Below are 15,102 nucleotides of genomic sequence, written 5' to 3' on the forward strand. Positions count from 1 at the left end.
AACTATACACAAAATTGCTTATGTCGTATCTGTCTGTGTGGCCAGAGGATGAGCAGTACCATGCTCATAATCATCTTTGTGGCAATGCAGATCAACAGAGCAACGGGAAAAGTCTTTTGTGGATAAACAGAAGTATCACAGGTATTCGTATTATGAAACTATATATTGTTCTTATTTTAATGACTGGAAGTTGGAATTTTTAACTGTTACCCAAGGATAGCATCTTAGTCAAGCTTGTAGGTGTCTTTTGATGAAACATAAAATCAGCAGGACTTGGTGGTAACAGGATGGAGGGATGGGAAGATAAAGCTACAGAAGGGAAAAATGATGACTCTAAGGTCATCAGCCCGCATTCCTGGGTCAATGAGATTGACGCCACAGAGATATAACATACAAAAGGCACCTAAATAAGTATAATACCAAGCACAATTCGGGCCATACTGAATACAGGGTTCAAGTGCTTGGGCAGAAGTCCTATTGAGCACTAGGCAGAATTACATGGGTATGAGAGTCCTCAGGGCACCACTGTCAGAGCCACAGGCGTGCCAGGTGGTGGGCCAATGAGAAGAACAACATAAGGGCAGAAGTCAGGGGACTGAGGCCTTCCTCACTGACTGTGAGTTCCAGAAGACAGGGATTTGTGGTTGTTCTGTTTATCACTATATCCCCAGTGCCTAAAACAGGTGTTGGCAAATAGAAGGTGTTCAATAAGTATGTTTGTTATTAAATTGAATTTCAGGGACCAGTTAGATGAATCCGAAAAAACACTCAGAGAAGTATCATGAGGATTACTGCAAAATCAGCCAAGCGTACAGAAATTTTCAGAAGAGGAAGACACTCTTTCCTGAATATTCCTGTCCATGAAGATTGGGCTGTCTGTTTATGGCCTCAATATTATTTCTCTCTGGGCATAGCTCAAATTGAAGGGATTTGGTCAATCGAACATATAAATTTGTTTTCAAACTGGTAGTGCTTTTCACCTGAATTTGCAGCAATCCCTAGTTCTTATTCCCAGCTTCTGTTTTTGCAGTGTATCTAGTACCTTATGTTCTCTAAGTAGAACAAATTTGTCATTATTATTAATTCACCAATGACTGAAATTCCAGCTCTAATATCTGAACCTATTCTCCCACACCTTTTTGAATGCCAACAGCTTACCTGTCTGAACTTAACTTACTGCCATGAGCTCCTGTTACTAGTTCTGATCTTTTTTAGGAACACTGCCTTAAGTAATCTGCAAGCCCCACATCGCTGAGGGTTTGCCGGAATGGAGGCAAACCATCCTAAACATCCATTTTTGATGGCAGCAACTGGGCAAAGTCTTCCTAGGGCTTAGGTGGACCTGGAGCTTCCCCATCCCCACCTGCCTTGATGTGACTGCTATATTACAAGGTTTATTTATTATTCTGCTCAGGGGCAATAACTTTGAAATCTGGCCTCCTTCAAAACTAATCCTATTATATTTAATACAGGCTTTCTAAAGAAACTCTATATTGGCTGTTAAAATTCAACTGTGATTAAATTGCTAGCAATGTTGTACTGTCAAATGCATGAATTCATTTAGGACATGGGATGCTAATTCAGTGACTCCTAATTATTTTTAAGTGAAGTCATCCCAATGTTGTTTCTGGCGTTTATTCTTCTTAGACAAATAAATAGTCTCCAACGATGAGTGAGGTCAAAGTAGACATTAGCTGTCATGAAGTTTTAGAATGTTCATCCATTTACAAAAAGCATGGTTTACATATATGTGTAAATATACGTACACATACATATACACACACGCCTTTACAAAAAGCATGTTTTACATATATGTGTAAATATACGTACACATACATATACACACACGCCTTTTATCCTGCTTAAATTTCTATGTATGCGGCCGGGCGTGGTGGCTCATGCCTGTAATCCCAGCACTTTGGGAGGCTGAGGCAGGTGGATCACAAGGTCAGGAGATTGAGACCATCCTGGATAACACAGCGAAACCCCATCTCTACTAAAAAAAAAAAATGCAAAAAAAATTAGCCGGGCATGGTGGTGGGCTCCTGTAGTCCCAGCTACTCGGGAGGCTGAGGCAGGAGAATGGCGTGAATCCGGGAGGCGGGACTTGCAGTGAGCCCAGATCGCACCACCACACTCCAGTCTGGGCGACAGAGCGAGACTCCGTCTCAAAAAACAAATTCCTACGCATGCTTGTTTTATGCAGGTATGTATGTATCTATGTAAACATATGTCATTTAAAAAGGAAAGAGCTGGTGTCAAGCAAATGATAGGAATGATGACTACATGTTGCTTTCAGGACTAAACTGAACCATGAGCAAGCTCAACATCAGCTACCTACTGGGGATGGCTTGAAAACGACTACAATAGCTCCATATCTGAAATACTTTTCACTTCTACCCAGCAGGTAATTCAAAGAGCACCCACAATCAAGTAAGGTGATCATTTACCTTCGTAGGCCTGAGGACACGAGACCTGGACAGATCAGTTTTGCTGGATTTTAAAAAGGACTGAGCATGCAGCACTACAAATCACGTGGACAGTTAAGTCAAACCAAGAGGCACTAAGAGAAGCCTTTGGGAAACTGAGGGGAGAAAAAGAAAAAAATCCTAGCATTTAGAGGAGGCCTGGCCTATTCAACAGAGAAAAACTGCACCAAGTGGCAAAAGCTTTTCTGCTTCACAACTTGCCTATGGCCAGTTACTGGCAGAGTCACTGCTGGCATTTTGCTATGACATCCTAAAAACTCAAAACTCTTTCCCTTAGACACATCATTGGAAGACCTAACAAGGATTTCTCTTCCTACTCAGAGGTGCTGACAGTGAGAGGAAAATATAGGGCCCACTATACTTAAGCCGAACCCAGATTATATTTTTAAAAATTGTTTGTGATAGGAATCAAGTCACTATGATGTAATAGCTACCGTGATGAGTTTGAGAAAAATCATTTAAGAAAGAAGGAGCATATATATCCCATGTTGAAGTGATGTCTGTGATTGTCTACATCAATTACCAAGAACATCTTAAAGGCAATAAAATAAATAAAACATACAGTGTAAAAAAAAAAAGGCTACAATGCACTTAAAACCTTATATTTAGCTAACTTTTAAGATTTGCTGTTCAATATCTTCTTGTTCAAGAATATGATAATCTATATAATTAATTGATTTAAACTATGTAAAATAAGTATTGCTTTAGGGTTACATGTACTTACTGATATAATATTTAAAAAACAAATGTGATTGCAAAATACATATATTCAAATTATTTGTAAAGGATTCTTTATGCAAAAAAACAAACACTATTATTTAATGATGACTATAAATATAAGGTTCTACAATAAAAAGTAGCTGTTGCTTTTAAGGAAGCCATAATGATCTTCCTTTTCCACCTATGAAGTATCCCTATCTCCCAGACAGCCCTTCAGACTAAGCGAGAGACGGTGTGCGGTGACTCACCTGGAGGATGGACACAGTCTGGGAGAAGTGGTGCTGCTCCATGGTGGAAGTGGAGTAGAGAGCTGCCAGAGGGTGGTCAAACTTCTGCAGGTAGCTGTTACTGAAGCCCCTGTGGTCCAGGTCATGACACAGACACGCAATCAGCAGTCCTTTGCGCTTTAAAAAATAATATGATGCAGAGATGTTCAAAACACAGAAACACACATGAGCAGACTTACCGCTTACATTCACGTCGCATTACTTTCTGGCATTAATATAGCACAAATACAGCATTCTGGCATAAAGAATCCCATACAAATAGAGCAAACCCTTAGGAATCTTTGAAATTCCAGATAATCTAACTCATTTGTAGCCCCTTTCTTTGTTTCCCTGCTTAGGAATCTGATAGTCAAATTATTTTTGAGTTTCTCTCTCAACTCTAAGAAAAGGTGTAGGAGGTATCAACTTAAAGGTATAAAGCAAATGTTCCAAAAAATTACAGATAAAGCAAATCTGCACAAGGAAAGAAAGGTCAGTTTCAGCAAAATCTATTCAATGTTAAATTCTAACAATGCTATTGCTATTATAAACAATAAATATAACAGGTAAATCATATCGCATGTAAAAATGTCAAATATATAGAAAAAAAGGCAGAGCAGGCTAAAGGAAATTAGAGAAAGTCAGGCTGAGTATGAAATAAATTAGGCAGGCACGCCTCATGAAAAGGCCAGGTGTGAGCAAAGACCTGAAACAGGGTAAGGAGAGAGGCAAGCGCAGTGTGGGAGAAGAGCACACAGGGCAGGGGAGCAGTAACAACAGAAACTTGAAGGCGAGTGTGCCCTGAGACTCGGAGGATCAGGAAGGTGGCCAGTGGGGTCGAAGGCAGGGGAAGCAGTCATCATAAAAGGCTTATATTCTCAGTGATCTGGGGAACTATTATTACACGGTTTTTAGCAGAGCAGTGTTACCATCTTGCTTATATATTTACAAGATTATTCTGGCAACTGTGTTGAAAACAGACTCCAGGAGGATGAGACATCAGTGAGGAGGTTTCTAAAGTAATTGAGGCAAAATGTAATAGAGCTTTAGACCACGATAATAACAATGAAAGCTTCTATGGGGTGATTAAAGTCTGGATGCGTTTTGCAGGCAGAATCAACAGGATTTTTTGACAGTCAGAGTGTGAAAAGAAAGGAGATGAGGAGGGGTCAAGTATGACCTCAAATGTTTTGGCCTTAGAAGCTGTAATGATTACATTACAGCTATGGAAGAACTGCAGGTGGAATGGGTTTGAGGAGAGAGGTCAGGAGTTCATATTTAGACTGAGGAGAAGGAGTCTGCTTGATAGTCAAGTGGAGATTTTGTTTTGACAGGTAGCAGCTACTGAAGCCCCAAGGCCCGGAGCTAGCTGGGCCTTTGCTAGAGAAATGAAACTGTCAGTGCGCACGTGGTGTTTCAGGCCACAGGACTGGCTGAGCTCACCAAGGTTGTAGTTTGAGGTCGGAGGAGGGTCAAGGTCTAAGTTCTCAAGTACTCCCAATTCTAAAATAAATCCTCCAGTGGGCAATTAAATACTTGATAAAAATTGAAGGGAAGAAAGAACTCTATAGGTTAAATCCTATTACAACACATTTCATATGACAGCTTCTATTCGCTCATGAAGGGATTTTGAGTGGAATTCAGGTTATGCCAAACTTTGCTTGAAAAGATTGAAGTGTTCAAAGAATATTAAGAGACTCAAGGTGTTAATAACAATCGCAATCACAATTATTATTTTGAAAGACAAATTATACCTGAAAAGGGGGAAAGACTGTATGGTCTACGTCTGAGGAAAGAGAAGGATTAAGAAAAAAACAACAACAACAAAACAAAAACAAACAAACAAAAAACCCCAAGGGAGGAACAGCTGGTGCATTCGTAGGAAAACCAAGAGTGCCGAATGTCCCGGGATTCAATTGAAGACACCGAGCACTGACCCTCGGATCTCGCAAGGTGCGGGTCACTGGTGACCTGGAGCAGGGCATTTTCTGGGGTGTTAAGGTCAGAAGCTTGATCAGAGTTGTTTTCAGAAAGAATGCGAGGAGAGGATTTTGAAAGAGTCAATACGGTAATGCTTACATGGGGTTTACTGCAAAGAAGAGCTAAGTAACAGGGAGGGAGCTGAGAAGAGCGGCAGATCGGAGCATATTCTAAGATGGAAGTAAAAAACTGCATGCGTACATGCAGAAGGCAACGATCCAGAAAAGGGGTGAAAGCATGATAATGGAGGAGAGAGAAGAGTGGGAAGCACTGGTAGGCAGTGTTCTCAAAGAGGTGGAGGCGACAGATATGATAAAGCAGAAGGGTCAGCTCTGGAGAGGAGTGTGAAGGTTTAAGGAAGTGTGCAAGGCAGAGCCTGCTGAGGGCAGATGCGGACAGATGGGGGTGCTGCGATGGGAGTCAGCAGAAGTTCTCACAGGTACATTTTCAGCGAGATGCCTGCTTCTTTATCCTGATAATGCCGAACTGGTTTTTCCCACCACGTAATTGGAAGGAAAGTCTCGCCAGTAACCCCTAACCCCATGAAGTATCATGTTAACAATCATACTTGCCTGGCATTCTTAAGATAACTGAATTAATTATGTTGTTAGTATCATTTTGTTTTGGGGTGGTTTCCATGTTTTATGCTGCTGTGTCATCATGATGTACCTGATAAGAAATCTCAAGAGTTTTACAATCTTGCACAATACGTAAAAGTTATCATCTTTCCAGTTTTTAAACTCATTTTTAAAATTGATGTGACTTTCAGTAGTTTTATTAAAGGTGTGCCAGAATCATACATCTGAAAATAATGTATCAAGAATCACCCTTGTTAAGCATTTCCCTTTAACAAGATCAAATGATAACTTCTAATAGTTCTGTTAGAGATTAAATTTCTTCTTTATAAAAATATGTTTTAAATATTTACATATGTCATTTGGGGATTATTTTTCAGCCAAAATGATCTGATGTTTTGGGAAAAGGTAATGATACAATTCCAGAAATGAATTAGGAACTTAAATGAGAGTCAATATGTATCAACAAAGTTTTTCTCACTTATTGTTAAATTTTCAATTTTTTTGAATATAAATTACAATGCAACTTGAAAGTATAATTTCTATAGTTCTTAAACTCACAAAGTATGGCAAAATGGCAAAACAAGACAATGAAATTGCTTTCTTAAAAGGAACAGAATGGAGAAAATGCTGAAAGTCTCAACAATATGGGGTTCAATAGAAAAGGACTTTGTTAAGACAAACATGAAAAAAGGAGAGATTTCATCTGGATCTTTTGCGGGGAGGTGATAAATAATAAATTACTGATCAGGCTAAACTCCACTTGAACTAAAGATTGTTTTAAAAAAGCAACAAAAACTAGAGGATAATTTTTTATTCTTTCTTTAAAATGCTACTGTTTTTTCCCTAGAATGCATCTTTGGAGTTTTCCACTCAGATTGTGAATTTGGTCCAATAGGATGGAAAAGGATAGGATGGACCTTCACAAGTACTAGATTCTAATTTAAATGTGAATTTGAGAAAAGCACAATTTATTTATCACAAAGATGACAGCTCCTTTCTCTGGACAGTCATAGGTCCCCTAAAAGATGATACCAGTTTTTACAGAGGAGAGAAAGGAGGACTCCCTCTAAGGTGTGAGTAGACACTACCGGAATCAGTGTGGTCAGAGGCAGGGATATCCTTCAAAGTCGGGATTGTCCAAATGTAGAATCAGCATCCTTTGTGGCCAGGAGTCACTGAGCATTTAGCCTGGCTTTCAAGTAAGGGACTTTGACTGTGGTTGATGAACGGAAGTGGCCATCTCCAATTCTAACTCTGAGATTTTGAAAGCTCTGGATATGTCACTGACTCTGGGCATTTAAAGTCAGGCAAATTAATTAAACATTTCAGATCCTTTCGTTTCCTTATGCTAGAGGAGGTCAAAAACACTTATGTCTTCACAGTATTGAATGCTCTAGGTTCTCAAATAGGCAGGATATGTCTACATTATCCAGGGCATACAAGCAATGAATAAAATTCACTGTTTATATCCCTTCAGAACATTTAAGCTTTAACAGGGAAGACAGACTACAAAATTAGTATTTCCTTGGGGGATATTTTGATGAAGTTAAAATTTATTTTATCTACATTTCTTATACAAAATAATATGCTAAATGTTTGGGTACAGGAGTCTAAAAATGGGCTGCTATTGATTTATTAAGCCAAAATTTGTCTTGGAATAAGATGTCACAAATCCATGTCATCAATGTGCTCCCGACACAGAGTATTAAATCCACTGAGGTTACGAGAAACAGCGGTAAAGAGTGCACACCCACCTCAAGGTCTGTGAAAAGCGTGTGATTGTTCTGAAGTATGGCATACATGCAGTGTGCTACAGTGACCGCATGCTTCCAGTTGTGATAAGGAACCCGCCGATAGTTCTTCTTCACAGACATAATAAAACGACACAACTTTTCAAGCTCAAAGCTGCATGGAAAAGAAATTGTTATGACTGAAACCAGTAGAGAATCACTATGTTGTAGGAGAACTCCCTAGTTTAGGTACACATATGTCTGTACCCTTACACATTTGCAACTCTAAAGCTTTCCACCCTGACTGAATCCATGAGCACTGGACACTCATTCACCAGTTCCTTTCCAGTTCTCTAGCCAAAAAGAAGTAAGACAATAACTCTTTTATGGTTATCTGCTGTGATACAGTAACTGTCCCGCCAGCAAAAAAAATATCAGTATTAGTACACAGTCACCCGTCACCAGCCCTCATGATCTTCTTTAGTTTTACTTTCATTTCCTAAACCCCACAGTGCTCAAAAGACAACACAGCACCATCTTGCTAAAGGGTATTTTGAGCTAATATTTTCCAAAAAGAATATTCAGACTTGCAAACTGCAAATATGTATATCATGAGACTTTTCTAGAGTTATTATACTTTCAAAGTAATTCCAAAGTATTAAGTTTTATTATACACTCAAATTATTAAGTCACAAATGAACATATCCAAATTCTGACATAGTATATAAAATAATATGATGTATATTTTATTACATATATTGTTATACTATATATATTTTTTTTATATTATGTACTTATTTAAGACCCTACGAACTCTCAAAATAGACTTCAGACAGCTTAAAACAAAAGCATATATAAAACAAGGCTTTCTAAAATACCAAGGAGGTCAAGAATTCATAAAAACTTAAAAAAAAATGTAACCTGTGTTTTTCTCCACTGAAAATTTTCAAATGTCTTTGAAGTATAAGGTATGGCATTTTAAGAATTCCAACTGGTCAAACTCTCAACTGCATTCTGAGACTTAACTGGAGTTAGGTATCCTATGCTTATCCTTTTGAAACACTAATTTACAAAAAGTCACAGATAGAAAAGACACAGACTTCAAGAAGAATGACAATTTAGTTCTAGAGAAACTAAGAGGCTCTATAAGACATTTAATTCCTAAATGAGTAAAAAAGAGCAAAAGAAAACTATTCCTTGCATTTAAACATTGTGTGTTTACACTGTAACGGATCAGAGATAAAGTCAGGAAAGGCCTCTAGGACAGGCCAAAGTGGGTGGGGAAAAGATTTGCAATGAAATGGTGCCATAATTAAATTACTGACAAAGTATCACACTTTGAATAAGAAGACATGTTTCTTTTCGATCTATTCTAATAGATATATGACGTTAGGTTGAAAGCTGATGCTCAATTTACACATGTTGTTCTAAACATTTATTATTAATTATTATTATACTTTAAGTTCTGGGGTCCATGTGCAGAACATGCAGGTTTGTTACACAGGTATACACGTGCCATGATGGCTTGCTGCACCCATCAACCCTTCATCTACATTTGCTATTTCTCCTAATGCTATCCCTCCCTTAGCCTCCCATCCCCCAACAGGCCCCAGTGTATGATGTTCCCCTCCCTGTGTGCACATGTTCTCATTGCTTAACTCCCACTTATGAGAGAGAACATGTCGTGTTTGGTTTTCTGTTCTTGTGTTAATATGCTGAGAATGATGGTTTCCAGCTTCATCCATGTCCCTGCAAAGGACATGAACTCATCCTTTTTTATGGCTGCATAGTATTCCATGGTGTGTATGTGCCACATTTTCTTTATCCAGTCTATCACTGATAGGCATTTGGGTTGGTTCCAAGTCTTTGCTATTATGAACAGTGCCACAATAAACATATGTGTGCACATGTCTTTATAGTAGAATGATTTATAATCCTTTGGGTATATACCCAGTAATGGGATTGCTGGGTCAAATGGTATTACTAGTTCTAGATCCTTGAGGAATCACCATACTGTTTTCTACAATGATTGAACTAATTTACATTCCCACCAACAGTGTAAAAGCATTCCTATTTCTCCACATCCTCTCCAGCATCTGTTGTTTCCTGACTCTGTAATGATCGCCATTCTAACTGGCGTGAGATGGTATCTCACTGTGGTTTTGATTTGCATTTCTCTAATGACCAGTGATGATGATATTTTTTTCATATGTTTGTTAACTGTATAAAATTCTTGTCAGTAGTAACGCCTGTCTCTTTCAGTTACACAGCCAAAAGAAATTCTAGCCTCTGTTTTTATGAAAGCTTTTTAGATTTTTTAACCAGGCTACAACCATGTTGCTAGAGCCCCTACAGAGAATCTGAAAAGGCTACGTATTTGTATAATAATCTCAGCCCTTTTTTATTGGGATATTTAGAAAAAAAGTAATTTATATATGCAATATTTAAAGATAATTATAAACAAAGATGGTGGTGAGGCATATATGTAGAAGGAGGAAGAGGTTATGTCACCCAATGTTTCAAAAAGTAAATTTTTAAAGTCATTCATACCAGGATGTCCCACAGGACCGATGAACCATGTAGACAAAAATTCCAGGCCACATGTTTTCAAAAGGACCAATGTCAAAGTGGAATCTGAAATTTTAAAAGGGCAGTTTATCACTAAATGTAATTAGAATAAACACAATAAGTAAAGAAAATCATTTAACTTTTTTGTACCAAGGAGCTAAAAAGACACCGCGAGCTCAGCCATCCTTTTTCCTGCCTTCTCAGCCACATCGCTCTGTCACTGAAAGATTTCCAGGAAGAAATTCAACATATTCCCTTAGAAATCTAGTCCAGTATTGGAGTTATTGATTCATTTTCTATTAATCTGTTTAAAAATGATGCTTCATTTGTTGTCAAGAGAAATAAAAAGTACAAAAAGGTATATTACAAATATTAGATAAATATACAATCATAGAAAAGGGGAGAAAGCCTTTTCAGAAGTATTTTTGGAGTTGAAACTGTTCTATCTCCTATTTTAACTGAGATAACAATTTCACTAATATAAACACCAAAGTTACTACCTATTTTTCATTTGCTAATTTAGTTACCAACATTAGACTTGAATAAACAGTATGGTATAATATATACTATAATTTCAATTGTAAGGCAAATATTAGCTCTAAGTCACTTCTGAAGGTTTCCTATGTAGATAGCGTTGGCTTACACTTACAATGAACATACAAATTATCATAGGCCCTACCCTCTAGTAACTTAAATATATTAACATAGGATTAAAAAATACAGTATGAGAGTCAAACTATGACAAAATTCTTGAATTTAATTTGGAAGTTTAAATTTACATGGAAATGAGAACTGTTTGATATCTTATGTTAAATGCCATTTTGAGTGTTAAATATTAAACGGTATAAAGTATGCAACAGACTAATGAGAAATGCTAACATTTAGGTTAACTCATTTCAAAACTGAGTTCAGATTTTCTTTTTTAAGGTAATGAGATCTGGCCTTTATTTCCAAATCCTATCATAATATCTGGAATCACTTCAGAAGGAGAAAATGGCAACACATGAAACTCCACATGTAATATGTGTACAATAATTGTGACTCTAATTCTATAATCTGTCTCACTTTAAGTTCAATTCAATTAAAAATGGTTCCTGAAGAAACTGACAGAGCAACATACTTACAATTCAATTTCTTTGCAGAGACGCACGGGAAGGGTGAATTGCATGAGGCCTTGCCACTCTTCTGAAGTACAAATGCTATGGTAGGACAGCTTTTCCATGGTTACCCGGTAAATGCATTCTGAGTGGCGAATTCTATGATACATCTAGAAGGCAAATCCAAAAAAAAAACCCCAAAATTAAAAGAATATTTAAACTGTTTTGTCATTGAAGTTCAGAATTTGGTATTAAAGAATCAGAACTGGAATTAACACCAAAGTGGATTTATTATTATCCACATTTCCATATGCACTGGGATGTGCACACATGACTTTGCAGATTCAAAAGAAACGATTTTTTTTTAAAATGATATCTCTGCTTTAAAAGTTTTTATCAGACATTATCTCTCGGTAATGAGATTACTTGGCATTTGTCTTCTTTAAAATGCTCTGTATTTCCGCATTTTTTTAAAAAAATTAAACACATTCATTTTTTATCAGAAAATGAATATTAGTACTTTTAAAGATCATCGTAAGATCTAAGGTATTTCTCAATCTGTTACAACAAAAACTTTAATTACTGCATTTCACCTGCACATCAAATTCAACTTCCTTGGGAAGGTTTTATCATCATTACCTTATCTGGTTTTTAGTCTTGATTATATATTTTTACTATTCTTAACAGGACTGAATTTGGGGTGTTATTGGTGTTCCAGCAATGAACTCAAATGAGTAACACATGTTTGCATTCGTCAGTCATAGACTGTGTCTATAGAGTAAGTATATAAATTGGTAATTACATTAATCGAAAATGGATAGGTACATTTTGCCATCCTGTTAAGTTGAAATCTTGTGTATCTGTATCTGTGTGCAAATGTTTTACAAATAATTATAAATTAATATGTGAGATAAAACAAAAACATGCAGTGGAACCAAAGGAATGGGTTAATATTTATACTTGTGAATTATTAAATAGGTGAGATTAATTAGGAACTGTCTAAAGTAAATTAATACTGAAAACGTGGTGACAAGCTAGAGTAGCTTTTGTAACACTGTGCATTTTTAAAATAACATTTTCTATTTTTATTTTATTATTATTATACTTTAAGCCCCAGGGTACATGTGCACGATGTGCAGGCCAGTTACACATGTATACATGTGCCATGCCGGTGTGCTGCACCCATCATCTCGTCATTTAGCATTAGGTGTATCATTTATATTTTTATGTAGACTGGACAGTCTTACCTATAGATGGTGAACTATCCTTTAGAAAATGTTATTATAGCATATGCTATAACATTTCTAAATATTATTTTTAATATTTAAATATATTTTAATATTTAATATTAAGTTTAACATTAAATTAAATTAAATATTAATTAATTTTTAATTAAGTAATTTTGATTAATTAATTAATTTTAAATTAATTAATTTAATTTAAATTAATTAATTAAATAAATTAATTTTAAATTAAATTAATTTTTAATTAATTTAATATTAATGAAATTTTAATTCAATTAAAATTTAAGTTAAATATTTAATTAACTTATTTTTAAACATTATAGCATATGCTATAATAACATTTTCTAAAGGATAGTTCACCATCTATAGGTAAGACTGTCCAGTCTACATAAAAATATAAATGAAGGCTTGGCAAGGTCGCTCACCCTTGTAATCCCAGCACTTTTGGACACCCAGGTAGGTGGATCATCTGAGGTCAGGAGTTCAAGACCAGCCTGGCCAACATGGCAAAACTCTGCCTCTACTAAAAAATAGAAAAATCAGCTGGGTGCATGCCTGTATCTCAGCTACTTGGGAGGCTGAGACAGGAGAATCGCTTGAACCTGGGAGGTGGCGATTGCAGTGAGCCAAGATGGCGCCATTGCACTCTAGCCTGGGCGACAACAGTAAAACTCCATCTCAAAAACAAAAAAAAAAAAAAAAAAAAAAATGAATGAATGAAGCTAAATGGGTCAAGAGTAAAGATACTTTCTTATTTCATAATTTAAAAATATTTAGATTCCTTCTTGGTGATCTCAAAGTCCTCTTGGTCTAGAGGTTACTAAAGTGTTTGAGTGTGAAAACCTTATCAGTAAACAAATTGTGGCAATGCAAATCCAATGAACGAATACACAGTAATTACGTGCACACAAACTGTGTTCATGTATTATTTATATACACAGAACTCAAAAATATTAAAATTAAGTGGGTATATTTTTAAATATTTTACTTACTAAATAAGTCTTTGTTCTTACTAAAAAAATACATATTTTTAAATGAAAGTATGATATTTAAATGTTATTAATCATCAAATGCTTTCTTTAATACTTTTGGAGATAATAATTTAAGGGATGGTTCACTTTATTTCAGTATTTAGATTTTCAGTTATACTATTTGAGAAAAGTATTCCTTAAGAAGTATGTCGATCCAAATGGAATAAAGGTTGTATCGGCTGTGGCTAATGCCTGTAATCCCAGCACTTTGGGAGGCAGAGGTAGGCAGCAAGACTAGCCTGGCCAACATGGTGAAACCCTGTCTCTACTAAAAACACAAAAAAATTAGCCAGGCACAGTGGCACACACCTGTAATCCTAGCTACTGGGGAGGCTGAGGCATGAGAATCATTTGAACCAGGGAGGCAAGAGGTGGAGGTTGCAGTGAGCTGAGATGGCACTACTACACTTCAGCCTGGGCGATAGAGTGAGACACACTCTCTCTCAAAAAAAAAAAAAAAAAAGGTTGTATTGGCTGTTCCTAAACATTACACTTATATTTTTGTTTCCTAACTACTATGTTTGGTTGAAATTCAAATGCATTTCCATTTTTCTTTATGTCAATCAATTGACCCTGCAAACTAATCAGCCACGTTTTTATATATTATCAAAATGGGTTCAAAATCAATGAAAACTCTTTGTGGAGAAGATTTGTATCAGTTAAAACCTGCTTCATAAAACAAAATCATTAAAATTCAATTTTAAAGGTAGAGAGAAGGAAAGGGGGAATAAAGAACAGATTAAACACACAGAAAACAAATGGCAAGATGGTGGATTTACACCTAAACATAACATGTGAATGGTCTAAACATCATGATTAGAAGTCAAAGACTGTCAGATTGAATAATCGGCCAACTATATACTGCTTACAAGAATTCTACTTGAACTATAAAGACATAGAGTAAAATTAAAATGATGGAAAAGATACACTATTTAATACTAGTCAAAAGAAAGTTACAACTTTATTAATAATAACAGGCCAGGTTGATTTCAGAACAAAGATTATTACTAGGAATAAAGAAAATCATTTCAAATAACAAAAGGGTCAGGTCATCATCACAAGGATATAACAACCCTAAGTATTACACTACCTAATAAGATAGTTTGGGTATACACGAAGCAAACAATGACAGAACTGCAAATAAAACAGACAAATAGGAAAATCCACAATTATAGTTAGAGATTTCACACCACCCTTTGAACTGAACTACTCATATATCAACCCAATCAAAATCCCAGTAGGCTTTTCTATAGGAAATTAAAAGCTGATTCTATAATTCACATGGAAATTCAAAGGACCTAGAATAGCCAAAATAACTCTGAAAACAAAGAATAAAGGTAAGAAATCATACTGCCTAAATCCAATACTTATTATAAAGTTTTTTTTTATTATACTTTAA

The 15,102-nt window shown here is 36.1% G+C and overlaps 1 protein-coding gene across 3 annotated transcripts in view; it reads right to left on the reverse strand.

Moving 5' to 3' along the window:
• Positions 1-15,102, reverse strand: part of PDE10A (phosphodiesterase 10A) — a 334,971-nt gene that overhangs the window by 52,364 nt on the left and 267,505 nt on the right. For all 3 annotated transcript variants that reach the window (XR_010126815.1, XM_054490521.2, XM_063666827.1), the window contains 4 exons: positions 11,456-11,598; positions 10,314-10,397; positions 7,788-7,938; positions 3,458-3,613 (listed from right to left, as the gene is read on the reverse strand). Coding sequence is in view for 2 of the 3 variants with exons in the window: in XM_054490521.2 (XP_054346496.2) it covers positions 3,458-3,613; positions 7,788-7,938; positions 10,314-10,397; positions 11,456-11,598 (534 nt within the window). In the remaining variant the exon portion in view is untranslated. The remainder of the gene's footprint in view (positions 1-3,457; positions 3,614-7,787; positions 7,939-10,313; positions 10,398-11,455; positions 11,599-15,102) is intronic.

The sequence above is a fragment of the Pongo pygmaeus genome, chromosome 5 (assembly GCF_028885625.2).
Source record: "Pongo pygmaeus isolate AG05252 chromosome 5, NHGRI_mPonPyg2-v2.0_pri, whole genome shotgun sequence".
In the NCBI taxonomy this organism is placed as follows: Eukaryota; Metazoa; Chordata; class Mammalia; order Primates; family Hominidae; genus Pongo; species Pongo pygmaeus.